At 44.7% G+C, this 19,226-nt stretch overlaps 1 protein-coding gene across 1 annotated transcript in view; it reads right to left on the bottom strand.

The window, feature by feature from the left end:
- LOC142504031 (uncharacterized) overlaps positions 1 to 19,226 on the bottom strand; it is a 211,279-nt gene that overhangs the window by 138,157 nt on the left and 53,896 nt on the right. The window contains exons 7-8 of the mRNA XM_075617140.1: positions 13,929 to 13,993; positions 7,806 to 9,085 (exon numbers count right to left, since the gene is read on the bottom strand). Of these exons, the coding sequence (XP_075473255.1) occupies positions 7,806 to 9,085; positions 13,929 to 13,993 (1,345 nt within the window). The remainder of the gene's footprint in view (positions 1 to 7,805; positions 9,086 to 13,928; positions 13,994 to 19,226) is intronic.

Here is a 19,226-nt window from a genome sequence, read left to right as displayed (position 1 = left end):
CTTAAATAGAACATCCCACGTGATGAATCATATCTGGGCCTGTTCCAAATGTCGCTTTTACACATATTTAAAAACGTCAGTATAAATATACAATTGCAACACTAATAACAAATTAACGACAGCGGTACTTTGGCAGAAGTGTCAATTTGCAAGGAGCCAAATCAGTAATATTTCAGGACTCTGAATTAAAACAATAGATTGATGGAAAGTACAGTTTCTGGTTGGTGACGCCCCATTGAATTCAATCATACGGTTATACTTTGCAGGCCTGCATTGTTCTATCAACATCATATTTCATATCTGTGCTCCTTATTGAGAACAATCTTGAGATACCATTTTACATTATATCACGTAAAATGTAGATATATATATATTTGTGTGTGTCAGCTGTTTTATTGCCGTTTATAGGACAACGTTTGCAAAAAAGCTGAATGTTTTGAAGAACTGATTTTCCGATACTTCCCTACTGCTTGCCTTGTCTCAATGGTGATAGAATTGTATACAGTACATTACTCACATTATGTTACTAGGCAAGTGTGTGCTTATATGTATACAGTCTCATTATGCTGATACATAATTCATATCTGGGTATCAAATTCTCTTTTGGAATGGAGAAAAAAATATATATTATGTATATCAGGGGTGGCCAACTCCAGTCATCAAAGGCCACCAACGGGTCCGGTTTTTCAGGATATCCCTGCTTCAGCACAGGTGGTGCACTCAAAAACTGAGCCACCTGTGCTGAAGCAGGGATATCGTAATAAAAACTTGACCTGTTGGTGGCCCTTGCGGACTGGAGTGGACCACCCGTGATGCACATTATCCATTTTTCATTCTGATTTTGTAAGATATAATTGTACATTGATTTTTATGCATTAATGCTGCATTAGAAAATGGTAAAGAACAAAGGAATAAAATAAAACATTGAAAGTGGGCATTGGCAACACAATGACATATTATATCTAACTTGTTTAGCTAATGCCTACATTTTCTCTTCTGAAGCTCCCATTGGGAATAGAACAAACCACTATAATATTGTTTTAATTGTATTTTTTTAAACCAGTTGCCAGTACACAGCTCACTGCACATTTAGAAAAGTAGCTATTATGAAGATACTTCATCGTACTGTAGTAAGCACAAACCTTCCTCGGAATCACTAGATAACAGTACAAACTTACGTGTGGCGACAGCGAACTCGTGAGCAACAGAGTTATTTAGGGGGGGCGCGTGCCGGCAGCCGCTGTGCACGGACGGCGGCCAAGAAGCTCAAGCTCCGTGCTGGCTGCTTCCCTGCTCTGCGCTTGCTGCAGGGGCGGGACTTCCCTGCTCTGCTCTGTGCTTGCTGCGGGGGCGGGACTTCCCTGCTCTGCTCTGCGCTTGCTGCGGGGGCGGGAACTTCCCTGCTCTGCTCTGTGCTTGCTGCGGGGGTGGGACTTCCCTGCTCTGCTCTGTGCTTGCTGCGGGGGTGGGGACTTCCCTGCTCTGCTCTGTGCTTGCTGCGGGGGCGGGACTTCCCTGCTCTGTGCTTGCTGCGGGGCGGGACTTCCCTGCTCTGCTCTGTGCTTGCTGCGGGGGCGGGACTTCCCTGCTCTGCTCTGTGCTTGCTGCGGGGCGGGACTTCCCTGCTCTGCTCTGTGCTTGCTGCGGGGGCGGGACTTCCCTGCTCTGCTCTGTGCTTGCTGCGGGGGCGGGGACTTCCCTGCTCTGCTCTGTGCTTGCTGCGGGGCGGGACTTCCCTGCTCTGCTCTGTGCTTGCTGCGGGGGTGGGACTTCCCTGCTCTGCTCTGTGCTTGCTGCGGGGGTGGGGACTTCCCTGCTCTGCTCTGTGCTTGCTGCGGGGGCGGGACTTCCCTGCTCTGCTCTGTGCTTGCTGCGGGGGCGGGAACTTCCCTGCTCTGCTCTGTGCTTGCTGCGGAGGCGGGGACTTCCCTGCTCTGCGCTTGCTGCGGGGGCGGGGACTTCCCTGCTCTGTGCTTGCTGCGGGGGCGGGGACTTCCCTGCTCTGCTCTGTGCTTGCTGCGGGGGCGGGAACTTCCCTGCTCTGCTCTGTGCTTGCTGCTGTGCTTTCAGCTGCGCACGGGGGACCAGCATGTTTAGTACTTCCCCCCCCCCGGTGAAAGTGTGACTGTGTTGTGTTTGTGTGTGTGTTGTGTCTGTGTTGGTTGTGGGTGTTGTGATTGAGTGTGTGTGTGGTGGGTGTGTGTTGTGATTGAGTGCGTGTTGTGTGTGGGTGTTGTGATTGAGTGTGGGTGTGTGTTGTGATTGTGGATGTGTGTTGTGATTGTGGATGTGTGTTGTGATTGAGTGTGTGAGGTGTCTGTGTTGGTTGTGATTGTGTGTGTTGTGTCTGTGTGTGTTGTGATTGAGTGTATGTGTTGTGTCTGTTGGTTGTGATTGGGTGTGTTGTGTCTGTGTGTGTGTTGTGATTGTGTGTGATTGAGTGTGTGTTGTGATTGAGTATATGTGCTGTGTCTTTGTTGTGATTGTGTGTGTTGTGATTGAATGCAGTGGTGCACAAACTGGGGGCGCAAGATTATTTAGGGGGGCGCGTGCGGCAAAACCTGGTGTGCGCGGGCCGGCAGACACTGTGCGCGGGAGGGTGAAATAGCTGTACACGTGCGGCCAAGAAGATGTGCACGGGCAGCCGAACAGGATAGTGCAGGTGGCAGCCACGTGAGGGTGCGAGTGCGCACGCGCGGGGGCTTCGGAGGTACCGGGAGGAGCATGCCCCAGCGCTGTTAAACGCCCCTCCTTCCGGTGTCTGCCCTGCAATAGCGCTGTGTTCCTGCTCTCCTCCGCTGGCAGCCGGCTTCGCTGCGATCCTCTGCGAGGGAAAGGGTCGCTGCCACTATATCAATCACACTATGAATGTACAGAAATAAATTAAAACACAACATTGAGAACGGAAATATAAATAAATAATACTGTAGGTAGGAGTGTGGATGACACTGGGGACAGCAAGCCAAATATCAGGGAGAATAAAAAGGCAAATGGGAGAAGGAAAAAAAGGGGGTTGGAGGGGGGGAGGGAAGGGAGGTAGCAAAGAGGGGGATGAGTGCAACCCCCAAAAGTATTGCCTTTGTGCACGTACGCTCTCATAAACTTGGCTCTAGGGGAGACAAACAAAATTGACTTATGAAGCGCGCTCAGCAACAGTCAATGCACACACACACACACACACACACACACACACACACACACACACACACACACACACACACACACACACACACACACCCATTAAAGCTGCAGTTCAGTCAATATCCTGCATGTTTTTTTTTTAATAAATCTGTTCTGTAGTAAGAAATAATACTTTTAGCATTTTCTGTTTTTAAAAAAACAACTTTGAAAGACCAATTTTCTTGTATTCTATTTTAACAGCCATTTGCTAAGGCACTGCCCCTTCATGTCCTGTCACAAGCCCTGGCACACCCCTTTGTCAGCCCTGCCCTCCCTCTAGCACATGTCAGTGCAGGAGTGCTCATGAATATTCATGCGCTTCCACTGAGAGACAGAAGCAGAAGATAAACAGATCCCTTCACTAATTATGTCACCAAATTTCGCCTATCAATACATGGAGAACGAATTGACCGGCAGCTATACGGTTCTATAGGTAATTAGAGATTGCACACATGAAACTATTGAAGTAAAAAAATAAATTAAAAAAAAAGAAAAAAGACTGAACTGTAGCTTTAAGGCTCTCAGACTGACCCCAGAGTGACCTAAACAATGGCTGCAGTAAACTTATTTGCATGCTTGTTGTAAGAATACAAGTAACATATAATCACAGCAGAGTCCAATGAGGAAACCAATAGCTCCAACTGTGAGCCAACAAGATGTGATTAGGAGAAGTGTTTATAGCATGGGGTTGTAGTGCAGTAATTGGAAGTCGTGCTATTTTGCTTGAATTGCATACTTCTTTTTAGCCACTTATGCAATACTAAGGAAATAATACACTGTTTAACAAGAAGTTTCTTCCTCCTAAATAGGGGGAAATTGTATGAAAATAGGTGAACATTTCTGGTACTCTAAAAAAGCTAAAAGCAGTAAGGAAATAGAATAAAGATTAGGTACTTGCTATTGAGGTGACTTCATATTTCTATGTATGTATTACTTGTTGTTTTTTCTTTACTCACACAAATATGTATTTTTAAATTTAATTCAAAGACTTAAAATCTCACAGAAAAAATGTTTTGCCCAGGAAAACAATGTGTGTGGTTAAATAAAAACTGAAAAATGACAATATCTTGAGAACTTATTTAATGATTTTAAATGGCCTTGTGAAAAAAAAATATGAAAATTTGGTCTAACTGAACGTAATAAATGTATTTTAATTAATTAGTTGTCTGAACACAAATGCTGGCCACCAACACCATTATTATGCTTGTGGACCATTGTTTCTATGTATACCTACTAAGTCCAGTAAAAGGTATTGTGCCAAATTGCCACATTTGGCGATGGTTACAATTATTCTGTGAATGTGTGATGTTCTACTCAGAGACAAAGTAACACAAAACTTTCACCAACATTTCAGAAAACACAAAATCTGGCCTCACTTCTCAAAGCCTTCCCGTCTATGCTCATCAAAGCCGCTTTTCGGGACGGTTTCGGTCGGAACCCCATTACGTGTGTTGGTGATCCTTCCTGTCCCCTTCTATTCACTTTTAATAAAAATCTTCCCCATTTTCCTTCTTCATGGGGGTAATGATTATTTTGGTAGGAAGTTACACAAAGCGTAACAGTGCAGGAAGCTTGGATGGATCAGTGGACGAAGTTGAAGAGGGGTTGCTCTTTATTTTACTTTGAAATAATCTAGTGCAGTCTCCCCAGGTTAATGATGTATAATTACTCATTACTACATGGATAGTGGATGGGGTTTGTTTTGCAAGCTTGGTGCCTTACTTACCATTAAATTATTCATATTTTTCATCACTATACACACACACACACACACAATTACTCAGATTTCTCAATGTACCAACATCTAAAGAAAGAAAACCGACTGCATCCTACACTGAATATTTACTTTGGCGATACCCCACTTTTAAACTTTATAGTTTCTCAGCGTTGCTCATTTTTCCAGCTTTGTTTCCTCCTGAAATCCACTATTTTGATATAAATTAGTGTTTTCTCTGCAGTTTGCTAATGTGTCCTGAACACTACAAAGTTTGATGAATAGTATGCTGTTAATTATAACACTATTCTCTGTAATTATCAGGTGCTTTGTGATATAGTATGCAGGATCGGGCTCCTCCTAAAGAATGCCCCATAATTAATTCTACTTATCAATGACTATTGGCATTATTATGTGAGACTAGCCTAATCAGTACGGGAGTCAGGAGGATTTAAGGATCGGATCCAACACTGATCCCAAAGACTAGAAACACGCAAGTACATACATGTCCTCCAGATGTCCCCAAAACTTGCTTTTGCCCATTGTCCCGTTATTCACTCTGTAAGGAAGAAGTTCTCCAACAATTTCTTTTTAACATAGTTTGGAAGCAGAGGGTCTCCGGGAACTGAAACACGTTCATTTCAGCTCTGGGGACCCCCAAGTTCCCAAGATACATAGCTGGAAAGGTAGCGCTGGTTCTGTACCCTCCAGGGAAACAATGTAGCGGTTTCAATATCCTGCATCATGCGTGTCAACAGGAAGAGCAATGTCATCCTTCACACAGCTTCTTATTGGCCGGAATATATCTCGGAAACCAGGGGGTACCCAAAGCTAAACGTAACCAATTTCAGTTCCTGATACCCCCTGCTTAAAAAAAGAGGGGGGCCTGTCACATGTCACTTAGAACGCTCTTTTAAATTGCAGCTGAACATCCTTGATAAATAAAACAAATGTGTGCCACTTTTAAACATCTCATGTATGTTACATATCGGTGCACCCCTGGCTTCTGTCTGCCATATCACATAGTGTGAATAGCAAAGCCTGGGGTAAGAAAGTGCAGAATAAGAACATTCAGAAAACGGGAGTCTGATAATGTAAAAAACGCAAACTAATAAAAGCTGCAGAAAATGATCCCGTAATATGTTCCTCAGACTGAAACGCATTAGGATCCCTCTGGTTTCTGCTTCTCCCAGCACCACACAGGCCTCTCTTCCCTGTGACATGCCAACGGAGGGCAACATGGGGGTGTTTATACTGTTACAGGGAAAGCAGAATGAAGGGCAATTATTCATTCATCCCAATCCAGTCTCGCTACCATGTCATAGGGAAATGGCACCCACAAAACACACACACACACTGATAAAACAGACTCTACTGCCCCCTCTACACCCACACAACACACAGACACACATACCTTTCCCCTCACTCTCCTGTGCGGAGCTCTCTGCAGGCAGGGAGGGGGAGGAGTCAGTGCCTGGCTGCAGGCAGGGAGGGGGAGGAGTCAGTGCCTGGCTGCAGGCAGGGAGGGGGAGGAGTCAGTGCCTGGCTGCAGGCAGGGAGGGGGAGGAGTCAGTGCCTGGCTGCAGGCAGGGAGGGGGAGGAGTCAGTGCCTGGCTGCAGGCAGGGAGGGGGAGGAGTCAGTGCCTGGCTGCAGGCAGGGAGGGGGAGGAGTCAGTACCTGGCTGCAGGCAGGGAGGGGGGAGGAGTCAGTGCCTGGCTGCAGGCAGGGAGGGGGAGGAGTCAGTGCCTGGCTGCAGGCAGGGAGGGGGGAGGAGTCACTGCCTGGATGCAGACAGGGAGGGGGAGGAGTCACTGCCTGGCTGCAGGCAGGGAGGGGGAGGAGTCAGTGTCTGGCTGCAGGCAGGGAGGGGGGAGGAGTCACTGCCTGGATGCAGACAGGGAGGGGGAGGAGTCAGTGTCTGGCTGCCGGCAGGGAGGGGGAGGAGTCAGTGCCTGGCTGCCGGCAGGGAGGGGGAGGAGTCAGTGCCTGGCTGCAGGCAGGGAGGGGGGAGGAGTCAGTGCCTGGCTGCAGGCAGGGAGGGGGAGGAGTCAGTGCCTGGCTGCAGGCAGGGAGGGGGAGGAGTCAGTGCCTGGCTGCAGGCAGGGAGGGGGAGGAGTCAGTGACTGGCTGCAGGCAGGGAGGGGGAGGAGTCTGTGCCTGGCTGCAGGCAGGGAGGGGGGAGGAGTCACTGCCTAGATGCAGGCAGGGAGGGGGAGGAGTCAGTGACTGGCTGCAGGGTGGGGGCCTGCTGTCCAATCACCTCCCCTGTTTGAGAGCTGATCTCTCTCTTTGTGAATGAGAACTGAAAGCTGATTGGCTGAAAAACTTGGCAGGGTGCCAAAAATTCTGAGCCATTACTTTTTACATAATGCCCAGAATTTTAACTAATCAGAGAGCAGGGATTTCAATAATGCCTGGGATTTAACAGCTTTAGCCTGTAATTCAAGTTCGTGTTTTGTCTCCCAGTAATAATACTCACATTGAAACATTTGAAGTAAATAGTAAATGTATGATTTAGTTACCACTGCTTTTGAGAACTGTTGAGCTGGTACTGTACCCCAACTTCAAATTATCCCCAGCATTAAAATCCTACTATAGCAGGTATATCTGCAGGGTCATATCCCTATGAATTTAGAATGATCGATGTCTTACTGTAGTTATAGAACCTGGGTTTCCATGAAAATGAGACATCTGATTTCTATAGCTTTTTCCCAAAAATTCACTATCTTTACACAGAGCCAATATAAATAGCATACAATATTGTGCCAAAACGACATTCTGAGAAAACATGCTTCAGTGTAATCATACATTTGTTAAGCTTATTCACATCTTTGGCAAAATGTGCAGAATTCATTCCAAAACGGTCTGCTATATTTGTATTATGCGAGTATATTAAAACAGTCAACTTACTGGAGGTCCACTGTCCCCTTTGTCTCCTCCTAAATGGTCCATTTCAAATAACGCGTTAAGCTCCTCATAGTCATAATCGTAATTCTCCATGTCAATTTCATAGCTGTTTTCAGTATTATAGTGATCATCTTCATATAAACCCCCTTCTTCCAATGGCTGGTGTTTGTAGGGGAAGGAGTTACCCCCGGTAGTCCTATACAGGGTCCTGTTAAAGATTTGCTGCATTTCCACAAGTCGCTCTGACTGCTGAGGTGTAATTTCCTTGTTTTTGTTGTTCCATATTGGGTTCGTTTTGTTGGGTAACATTACTTGGTGTATTGTATCTGACAGGGATGAATCACTCCCCTCCTCTCCTGTCCTTTCTGTGATATTGTCCGCAGGGTTTTGCTCGGATCTTACGTCCTTTCTCGTGCTGTTTTTGTGTGTGCCATTATTCTCACTGACCTGATCAGCGTTCTGCTGCAATGCGGTTTCACCCGGAACGGAAGTCACATTTCCCGGAAGGAGCACATTTTGGGAGACAAGATCCAATGAGGTTACATTTTTTACCAGGCTTGATTCTTTCATTGCATCTGTTCCATGTTCTGACTGCGCTTCTTGCTTAGACTGCTGATTGGTTTGACGATTGAGGAAAGCGGAGTCTGGTCCAGGAGTTGTTGGTGGAGATCGGTATGTGTCAGCATGGCGACATTGTTTCTTCACATATTTACAATAGTTTGCAGAGGCTTGGGCAGAGGGAATTATCTCCAGTTGACATATCACCCCTTCAAAGTGAACTGAATGAAGGTTCATCCTTCCTAAGGTAAGCAATCCACCAGAGGGAAACGTCTGTACTTCAAAAACAGCCTCTTTGCTGAAGTGCTTCTTCCCACACTCCGCAAACAAGGAAACCGTTTTGTCTCCAATATCAATTGCGAAGTTGTGCCACTGTCCATCCTGTACACTGTAATCAAAGAATACAGACTGCTTCCCTCCTGTGTACACCACCACCTTCCGTGGGAGTAACTGCACACCGAAATGAAGCCTACTTTTATGTCTAATACTGAAAAGGAACGCGTTATTTACTCTGTCTGAGCGGAGGCTGATCAATAATGTAAATGAGCGTCCCAAACGTGAGAGGACACTGTTTTCTATTGAATATTCAATGTGTGCATCCCGTGACAAAGCAACGCCGGATTGTGTCAGGCGCACACCCCGAGGCACAGGGACCGCTGGAGTTAAGGTTGGGGAATGAGCCGACGCTTTCCCTCCGAGGCCTAACTGCTGAAGAACGTCGACGCCTGCGGAAAATACAAAGCAAAAGTGAAACATTAGTTATTGTTTTTTCTGTTATCACGTTTGTGTCATGATATCATAAATAGGTAGCAAATAATTAAGGCAGAGCATTAAAGTAGAATTTGACTCAAAACAGACAAAGGGTTTAAAACAATGGGGATTATTCATTAGACAAAGATAATGCCAAATCGGGGCACTAACGCATGGAAACGCCCATTGAGTTTCTGTGCGATAGTGACCCGATTGGTACAATTTCAGTGTAAAACAGCCCCTTCAGCTACAGACGATGGGGGGGCTCCTGGCACTGATGTGTGCTATTCCCAGTTCTAGGGACCCCCCTCCCCCAGTTCCAGGTTTCCCAGAGAACCAAAATGACATTTTCAATGTCCCATATCACGCGAGCTAATAGGAAGTTACACCGTCTTTCTGATGGAGGGACATTTAAAACCCAGCGTGAAACCAGGAAATAAAACCTTTAAATATCTCAGGACCTGGGGATCCCCGGAGCTGAAAATAATGTGGCGAAGCTCCAGGGTCGTCCTTGTTCCCACCCTGGGGGGGGCTGCTGCTTTATTGAATATCCCTGGAAGAGTATAATACTGTAATCACTAAGATTACATGGAATGCAGACACAGGGCCGCTGACCGCTGTCCCGGGACAACATTCCCAGCTGTCCCGCCCTGTTGGCGGCCCTGCAGACACAAACAGTATACAAAGGTCAGCTGACTTGATTAATGAAATATGTTCCTACCTTGTGAAATCAACAGAGGACTTACAAAATCCTTTGAAAAATCCCTTAACTTTGGCCTGTCGAAAGTTCAAAAGTTTGTGTATGGAAGACATTCACTCCTTAAAAATTGGATGGCTTGAGACATAACGTTATTTTTACTTTTCTTCCTTTAAATTCACTAGCGTAGGGGTGCGCAAACTTTTCTGTTCGTGCCCCCATGTCTGCTCATTGGCAATCTGCCTTTGCTATATGGTCCTTTAAACAAAATAAGGGGCCTGTTAAATTGTTCCAGTATATAGAGTTCCATTGACAAGACAATAAGTTTTACAGTTTAACATGAATAGAAAATGTTTATATTATTCTAGTAATATGAATGCTCAAATGAAGATATTGTTTATTTGCTTTAATTCTTAAAATATAAACTTTAATTTAATTTTTTTTTTTTTAACAAGAATAAACCAACTGCTAGCTAATGAAATAAAAGATTGGGTGACCTATTAGTTCCGATCCTCAGAGATATTGCCAAAAATGTGGCCTAGATGTGAAAGAGAATGTGAGTTGGTCTCATGGATTGCATTTGTAACCCTGATATAGCCAGTGGCTATCACAGCTGACATGTGGCTACTACTTACCAGCACTGTTTCATTACATTCCAATGGGACTGCTCTGTATTTGGAATTACACTAAGTACAGTACTACTATTTCACTTACATTGTATTAACATAAATGTTCAACAGTTGTTCACGTTCAAAGTTTACATATCTAATGATATTAATGTTTACATTATGACATTTCAAGTAAAAGTTGTAAAACCAGCTTGAATTTCAATGATCTGGCCTCGCAGTGTGTGTGTACACACATACATACATACATACATACATACCAAAAGCATGCCCGGCTAGATTCACAAAGGTTTATCCCACTTTTACTCCCATTCATATGGGCTTAGCACTCTTTTGTGGATCTGTGCCTTAGAACAGTTGATTTATATAAAAGTAAGGCTACTATATGGGAAAGTTTTAATGACAAACTTTTCCCATCAAAAGCAACACATTTGATTCAGGAGTGCAATCCTAGCTCCTGTTACTAGTTTTAAATACTTGGGCATATGGTTTGACTCCCATTTAACATTTGAGTTGCAAATTGATACCCTGACATCCAAAACCTATGCCAAACTAGGGGTACTTTACAGGAACAAACCCTCCCTAAGTCTGCTGGTCAGAAAGTGTATCGCACAGCAGATGCCAATGCCAATTATAGACTATGGGGACATAGTATATGGCACGGCACCCCAAACTCACCTTACAAACTTGATACCCTCTACAACTCAATATGCCGCTTTGTCATCCAATGTAACTGTGACACACATCACTGAGAAATACTCAAAGAACTAGATTGGTCATCACTTCAGTCTAGGCGCAACGTTCACCTTTCCTGTCTTGCCTTCAAATACTTTGTGGGCAAGCTACCCGCCTATCTGAACAAGCTCCTCACCCCTACCACATGCAGCACTTATCATCTGAGACCTGACTCCAAAAGACTGTTCGTGGTCCCAAGGTTCAGCAAAGTATCCGTCCGCTCCTCCTTCTCTTACCGTGCACCCCAAAACTGGAACAATCTACCGGAGACTCTCACTGCTACCACCAGTCTAAGTTCATTCAAAACTAAGGCGGTCTCACATTTTAATCTGGTCTGTAACTGCTACATACGCTTATAATATATATTATCCCTAACTGTGCATGCAATGTCTTGTATATAATGTATACCCTGTTCATTTATGTAACTCTATTTGTAACCATGTATTATTTGTCATATTAACTATGCCCAGGACATGCGTGAAAACGAGAGGTAACTCTCACTGTATTACTTCCTGGTAAAACATTTTTATAAATAAAATAATAAATAAATCAAGGTGCCATAACATATGACAGATACAGTGTATCTACCTCTAGAAAGTTTGAATAACCCACATCATCTGAGACCTACAATGTAGAACTGAATATTTCTCTACACCAGTGATTTTCAACCGGGGTTCGGCGCCCAACACGGGGAGGGAGGGGTGGAGGAGATCAAGGACTGCGGTTAGGCATCTCTCCAGCGGCAGCTCCCCGGCTAGCGAGCAGTGGGGTGGCCGTGTCCCCCAGCGTTCACTTCAATCACTCCCTCACCCTGTCGGTGCTGGAAGCATAGTCCAACACACCCGAACTGGGCTGCGGACCGGAGCAGCACAGCACGGGAGTAGACGTGTGTGTGGGGGGGGGAAGAGAGAGAGGAGTGTAGTAGGGGAAGAGCGAGAGGGGGGAGGGAGTGTAGGAGAGGAGAGAGAGAGAGAAGGGAGGGGTAGAGAGAAGAGAGGGGGAGTGTAAGAGGGGAAGAGGGGGGAGCGTAAGAACGGAAGAGAGGGAGAGCGTAAGAACGGGAGGGGGAGCGTAAGAACGGAAGAGAGGGGGAGCGTAAGAACGGAAGAGAGGGGGAGCGTAAGAACGGAAGAGAGGGAGAGCGTAAGAACAGAAGAGAGGGAGAGCGTAAGAACAGAAGAGGGGGGAGCGTAAGAACGGAAGAGAGGGAGAGCGTAAGAACGGAAGAGAGGGGGAGCGTAAAACGGGAAGAGAGGGGGGCGTGAGAGGTGAAGAGAGGGCAGGAGCATAAGAGGTGAAGAGACAGAGGGTGTAAGATGACAGAAGGGGAGTTTAAGAGGGGAAGAAGAGAGGGAGGTGTATGAGGGTAAGAGAGGGGGGAGTGTGAGAGGGACAGACGGGAGTGTAAGTAGGGCCGCTGACAGATTTCCTGAGACCCAGCACTAGAGCTTTGCCCCCCCTCCCCTTTCACACCTGTATTTCTCTCCCCCCTTCGTCTCCCACTCCCTCCCTCACACCCCCTCTCTCCTCTCTCCCCCCCACTATCAGTCAATTACCCCCTCTTACTCAATCCCCCTCCTCCGCTGGCCACAAACACACAATTTCCCCCAATACCCATACAATTTCCCCTCACACACCCCACCCCAATATACATACAAAAACCCCTCCCAATATAAAATTACCCCCCAAATACAAACACCTCCTCCCCCCAGATACAAACACCACTAAACCCCCAGATACAAACGCCTCCTCCCCCCAGATACAAACACCACTACCTCTCCCCCAGATACAATTACTATCCCCCCTCCCACAAATACCAGAGAGAGAGAGGCCCGGCATGGGAAGGGGAGACAGCAGCTAGGGAGGGCCGAGAGCCGGTGGCGGCAACCAGAAGCCCGGCAGTTTCCAGTGCTGGCCGGACAGGCCCCCCCCCAAGCTGCTGGGGCCCCCATGCCAGCAGCCCTGAATGTAAGAGGGACGGACAGGGGGTTGGGGTTCCCTGGGATTTCACAATATAATTCATGTGTTCCTTAACAAAAACAGTTTGAAAACTACTGCTCTACACACAATATGCTGAAGCAGACTCCATTTGTGGCCTTAGAATCTTGAAATCTCTAGTGAACTAATAAATGGCGGATGACAGACCGGAACACATGTGTGGGATCTCAGCGATACTCTGCATTTGCTGTCTCTGTAAAATCTGAGTTGAATATCGAGGATTTTCCACTTTTCAAGTGAGCGAGGAAACGCCAGGAATAATAATAACTGACGGAAGCCTGCTGTTTTGTTTTCTCCTTCCAGCATAGGAAAACCATGGGTTCAGTAATACCCTAATTACATTGTAAAGCAAAGTGTGAAGATGGTGTCATTTCCCACCCCCAGTAACACCCACTGGCGAGAAAGCTACAATCAAGCCCTTTTTGCCGCACAAAACATCACTCACAAGGGTACCGACCAGAAATGTGAGAAATGTCACAAGGGAAAGATGTCAGTAATATTTAAAAGGTCATTTTGTCTCTATCCCTTATGGTAGGAATCTGACATTTTGCTGAAATCACGGTATATAAAAGAATAAATCGATGCAATAAAACGGATTAATTATTCAAATCCCATTTGTTATTTTGTGCGTTTAACCCCTTGTGTGACAGAAGGTCTGGAAAGCATTGCTCTGCCACACATGACAAAGTGCTTCAGCAGAGTACAGGCTGAGCTTGAATAAAAATGTTTGTATACACTGGCAAATGGATGCTATGTGCTCACCTTGTTCCTGTGTCTCTGCACCACCAACAGCTGCGCATATTGCAACGAAAAAAAGGAGTTTTATCCTAAAACAGAAAAAGAGATTAATCAGAAGTTGTTTCTCTCTCCAACAAAACATTTACAGCAAAGAACACACCATACTATAATAAAGCATAAGAGATAAGAGCATAACAGAGAAGGAGCGGCTCAGCGAGTAAAGACGCTGACTGGCACTGTGTTTGGAGCAGGGGAACCTGGGAGAGGGAGTGGCTCAGTGAGTAAAGACGCTGACTGGCACTGTGTTTGGAGCAGGGGAACCTGGTTCAATTCCTGGTGTCAGCTCCTTGTGACCTTGGGGAAGTCACATTATCTCCCTGTGCCTCAGGCACCACAAACTGTCTGCAAAATGTCTCTGTAACGTGCTACATAAAAAAACTAGCGGCGCTATACAAGAACATGCTGTTATTATTATAGATGACTACGGCCACTGCACTAATATTTTAAGTACTGTAGTTTGTTCTGTTTTTGCTACATTTTAAAAATGTACATCTTAAAATAAGAACGCGGATAGGTACGTCGCTTCCATGTGCCCTGACATGATGACCCAACCCCTTAAAACTCTGAGGTACTGTAGGAATGGAGCAAAGACGAAAGTAACAACAAGCATAAAACACGTGACATTGACTGGGGGGGTGTGGCTTTAAATCCAAAAGCTGAGCCGCCAGTAGTAAAGTTGTACATATTGCTACTTAGAAATAGATATAGAATGTAATCTTACTAGAGGGGCACTTCTGGGTATGACCATATATGTAGAAGCGAAATGACCATTATATAGTAACAGTATCATCAACATTCGAGCTGCGCGAAACACCAGAAAGTCACATCTCTGTAAGCGTATTACTTCACTTTCCCACACATTGGTTTTCAGTCTCACTATTTGGAGAGAGAGAACTGATTGTGTCAGTGCAATGTGCCACAGACCCCTTAGTTAGTCTTACTGCACATGCTCAGCATTCCTGTGCTCTTCTTTCCCAACTCTCTAAAGTATTAACAACTGGCTTGTAACATGTATGGAAGAAGGAGGATTACCGCGGGTTCTTGAGCTGGTGCTGTTTGTATTTATTTTTCAGGCCCCGGTTGATGCAAACCATTTGCTCAGATGAGATAGAGAAAGATGTGTTGAAGAGCATTAAAGTGCATAAAAACAATTCATGCTGACATTATACAATTTGCTCCAGACAGCAGTATCTCCTGATTGGTTACTTTCAGCAGTTACTGGGCAGGTAGTACCAATGGAGACATCGTCACTGGTGCTAGACTCACGCCGGAGGTAAGGTGTGTGCACCCAAACCATTCCCAACAACTAAATAGAAGATTCCTACAGTTTGTAAATGTAACTTAGCCAAGTGGAAGCAGGACATCAGTTCAGTGGACCAATGCCGCTCCAACTATTTCAGTGGTGTGTGTGTGTGATTATATATACAGGCAGTCCTCGTTTTACACCATGGGAATAGTACAGGCAGTCCTCGTTTTACAACGAATGGCTTATCCAACGCTATGCAATGCATTCCTATGTTCATTTTTACAACACCAAAACGGCTTATCCAACGCTCTTACGACGCTTTGCAAAGTTATTTATGTGTATTTAATATATATTATACTATATAATATATTATATTTTTATATTATATATATATATATATATATATATATATATATATATATATATATATATATATATAATACAATATATGCACTATATAATTTATGTGTGTGCTGCATATCTTATTGTCTGCGTAAAATATTTTGAGTATTTTAGCATTTTCCTATGGGAAAACGCGTTTCGCTTTACAATGTTTCGCTATCCAACGCCATTTTGAGTAACGCATTGTGTCGGATAACCGAGGACTGCCTGTATACACCAGATTATGAATTAATTCAAACTACCACCCTGTGTGCCTTGTCAACTGTAATTATGTAATAATTTTTATATTATTCCTTTCGCTACTCCCACATTTAAATCTACTTTGGTAGTTGCGTATTGGAAGGGGTATATACGAAACATATTAATATGCAAACAATTGATATGTAGAGATGGTATTAAAATAAATGCTTATTTTTCAATGAAGTATGTAGGGCAAAGTGAGAACATAAATAGTGTGAGATATTCAGGGAAGTGAATTACTTATAAATAAATTAGTCTCCGTTTACAAGATTTCAGCAACTTTTTTTTAGGGAATCACCCCGGGTTACAAAATATTACAAGTATGGGAGATTTTGCTTTAATAAGCAATTTGTTTAAGGAACGTGGATATATATATATATATATATATATATATATATATATATATATATATATATATATATATATATATATATATATATATATATATATATATATATATATAGAAAAAGAAAGAAAACAGCTTTGGTTAAATGCTACAACAACTTTTTATGAACTGCAGTAAAAAGAATGATTGCAATTCACACGCAGCTGGGGAAACAGGTGTTTTTTTTATAGATTAAAAAAACAAAACAACAACATCTGTTACTTTTAAAATGAATGGGATTATGATTTATGCAATATTTTAAATTCCAAGGTTAAGTAGCAACATATTGCCCTTTATGTCGTTGTCCTATAGGAAGTAACAATCCAGTAACGCTGGAAGTGGTAAGCACACACCTTTCATATGTTTGTAGTGGCAAACAAAATCTATGCACAATCAAGAGTGTTTATTAAAGTTTTCCTTCAGCTTGTCTTGGTGCAAAAAGATCACAAGATCAATAATAATACAATTTTATTCCAATAAAAAGAACTCTGTCCACTTGAACAAAACGACAGTAAAGCATTGAATCTTGCACCCAAGACTCTTAATAATAACTTTATTTCATATAATGCTATTCTCCCAGATGGGACTAGAGGTGCTTCAGCACAATTACAGTACAGGGTGTGGCATGCAGTACACAGTAATGTTACAGACGTAGTCCAAGCCCAGATGAGCTCACAATCTATGTTTTTGGCACCTGAGGCACAGGGAGATAAGGTGAGTTGCCCAAGGTCACAAGGAACCAACACCTGGAATTCGCACTGTCATTGTTATCAGTCAGTGTCTTTCCTCATTGAGCTGCTCCTTCTACCCCCTTGTAATGCCAGTTAATAAAGACTTAGCTCTATTGCATATGAGCATTATGAGCATGTGCTGTCTGTTTTCCCACTGTTTATTTCTTCAGTTATATTTTACAAGAGCCTGTTCTAGCACAGCTGTCTGCTCCTCCGGCCTGATCTCCCGGAGTCTTAAAGCTGCAGTCCAAGCTGTCGCTTTATTTCTTCTTCCCATTCAATATGTGCATCAATTCAATCTGCACACTGACAAGTGATTAGCTAAATTGCTGATCGATCGGTTCACTTAGGCTAAGGCCCCGCTCCCTCCGTCAGCGCTCCCGCACTGCAGACAGGCGGGGCGCTGACATACACAGACCGCGATATGCGGTCTGTAGGGAGCGGGAGCCGGAATGGGAGGCTTGAGCGGGAGGGGGGCGTGGCTTGATCGGAGGGACCCGCTACTCTCCCCCCCCCCCTCCCTCCCTCGACTCGGGCTGGCACTCATACACACACGCAGGCACTCTCACACACACACACACACACACACACACACACACACACACACACACACACACACAGAGGCAGGCACTCACGCACTTAGGCACACACATACATACATACACACACACACGCACTCATACATACACACACACACACACACACAGAGGCAGGCACTCACGCACGCACTCATTCACACACATACATGCACTCACGCACTCAGGCACACACATACATACACACACACACACACACACACACACACACACACACACACACACACACACACACACACACACAGACACTCACGCTGCTTTCCCTCCACACTCCTCCCCGCTCCCCGAAGCCTCTCCTCCTCCCGAAGCCTCCCCTCCCCATTGGCTCACAGCCACACCACGTGACGCGTCAACGCTAGGGATCACAATTCTCTTGTATCCCGTAGCGGCTGACGCGTCACAGCGTGTAGTGAGCTGTGCAGCCAGGGGGGACCGGGACCGGCTCGGGAGGATTCCCCTGCTGGTGGGGAAAGCCCGTGCAGCCGCCCGCGCCGCCGGGCGCACCGGGTCCCAGGCCTAAGGCTTGTAATATAGTGTGCGCTAGAGCGTGTGCACGTGGCACGGGTGTTTCATTTGTAGAGGGTAAGCAGTGATGCACGTGGCTAAGGGGCGTGGCTATGTCACAGCGCTAGGCCGCACTGTGATTGGTTCATAGCGTCACGTGGCGCGGCGACAGCGCAAAAATACAATTCTCTTGTACTTTCTCTGGTCTGCTGCGCCACCGCTCCCGGCCGTGCGCACACGGTAGCGCAACAGCGCGCTCTATATTACAGGCCTTAATCTCTGTTAATGCAGCAGAAGAAGACCCAATGATGCAAAGTTCTGTGGGAAAGATCATGTGACCAGGCAGGCACTAGATACAATTGGTGCGAGGGCAAAAGGGGTGTGCCAGAGCCTGTCTCAGAAGAGGAAGGGGATGTGACTTTGCAAATGGTTGCTATAGAAACAAAAATGCTTGTTACATTAGAATACATTAAATATTTCTTTTAAAAAAATGTTTTAAATATATTTTCTCATAGTACAGAACTGATTTAAAAAATAAAAATTAAAACACACATGTAGGATATTACTTGAACGGCAGCTTTAATACTATACAGCATTAGCTCTCAAAATGTGCATGTGTGAAGTACTCAGACAAATGACAAAATATATTATAGATGTCAGTGTTAGATAGATATTTAGATTTTGCTTTGGCAAAGTAGAGTTGAGTTATAAATACAATAGATGGTACATTTAAATTTGAAAATTGGACTAAAGTAAAATAAGCTATAAATAAATACATTGTAATTGATATATGTTGATATATTGATATATCTATGATGGGGCCTCCACTTGTTCATTGTCTTAGACGCTTTGTATTTGAGTGGGTTCTGCTGCGGGAGGTTAAGGTTATGCGAGGTAAGTGTTCATTATTCCTCATGTTCTTTCTTCCCAAAGGAATACTGAAACACATTTAGTAACAGTAGCTAACAATGTATTGCTTACTATTCTCACAGATAATGAAAAGTTCAGTCCGCGCTCTGGCTCTTTAAACTTGGAGTGTTGGTCCCTCTCAGTTCTTTTGCTGCTTCTGTGTTTATGAGGTGTCTCCCCCACCTCCAAATGTGGTCTCCACCGGAACCCCGATGGTGATACCAATATCAGCAAAACAAGAAAAAACAC

The sequence above is a fragment of the Ascaphus truei genome, chromosome 10 (genome assembly GCF_040206685.1).
Source record: "Ascaphus truei isolate aAscTru1 chromosome 10, aAscTru1.hap1, whole genome shotgun sequence".
Taxonomy (NCBI): Eukaryota; Metazoa; Chordata; class Amphibia; order Anura; family Ascaphidae; genus Ascaphus; species Ascaphus truei.
The sequence above is the reverse complement of the archived record's forward strand: the minus strand, read 5'-3'. Positions and strand labels throughout refer to the sequence as shown.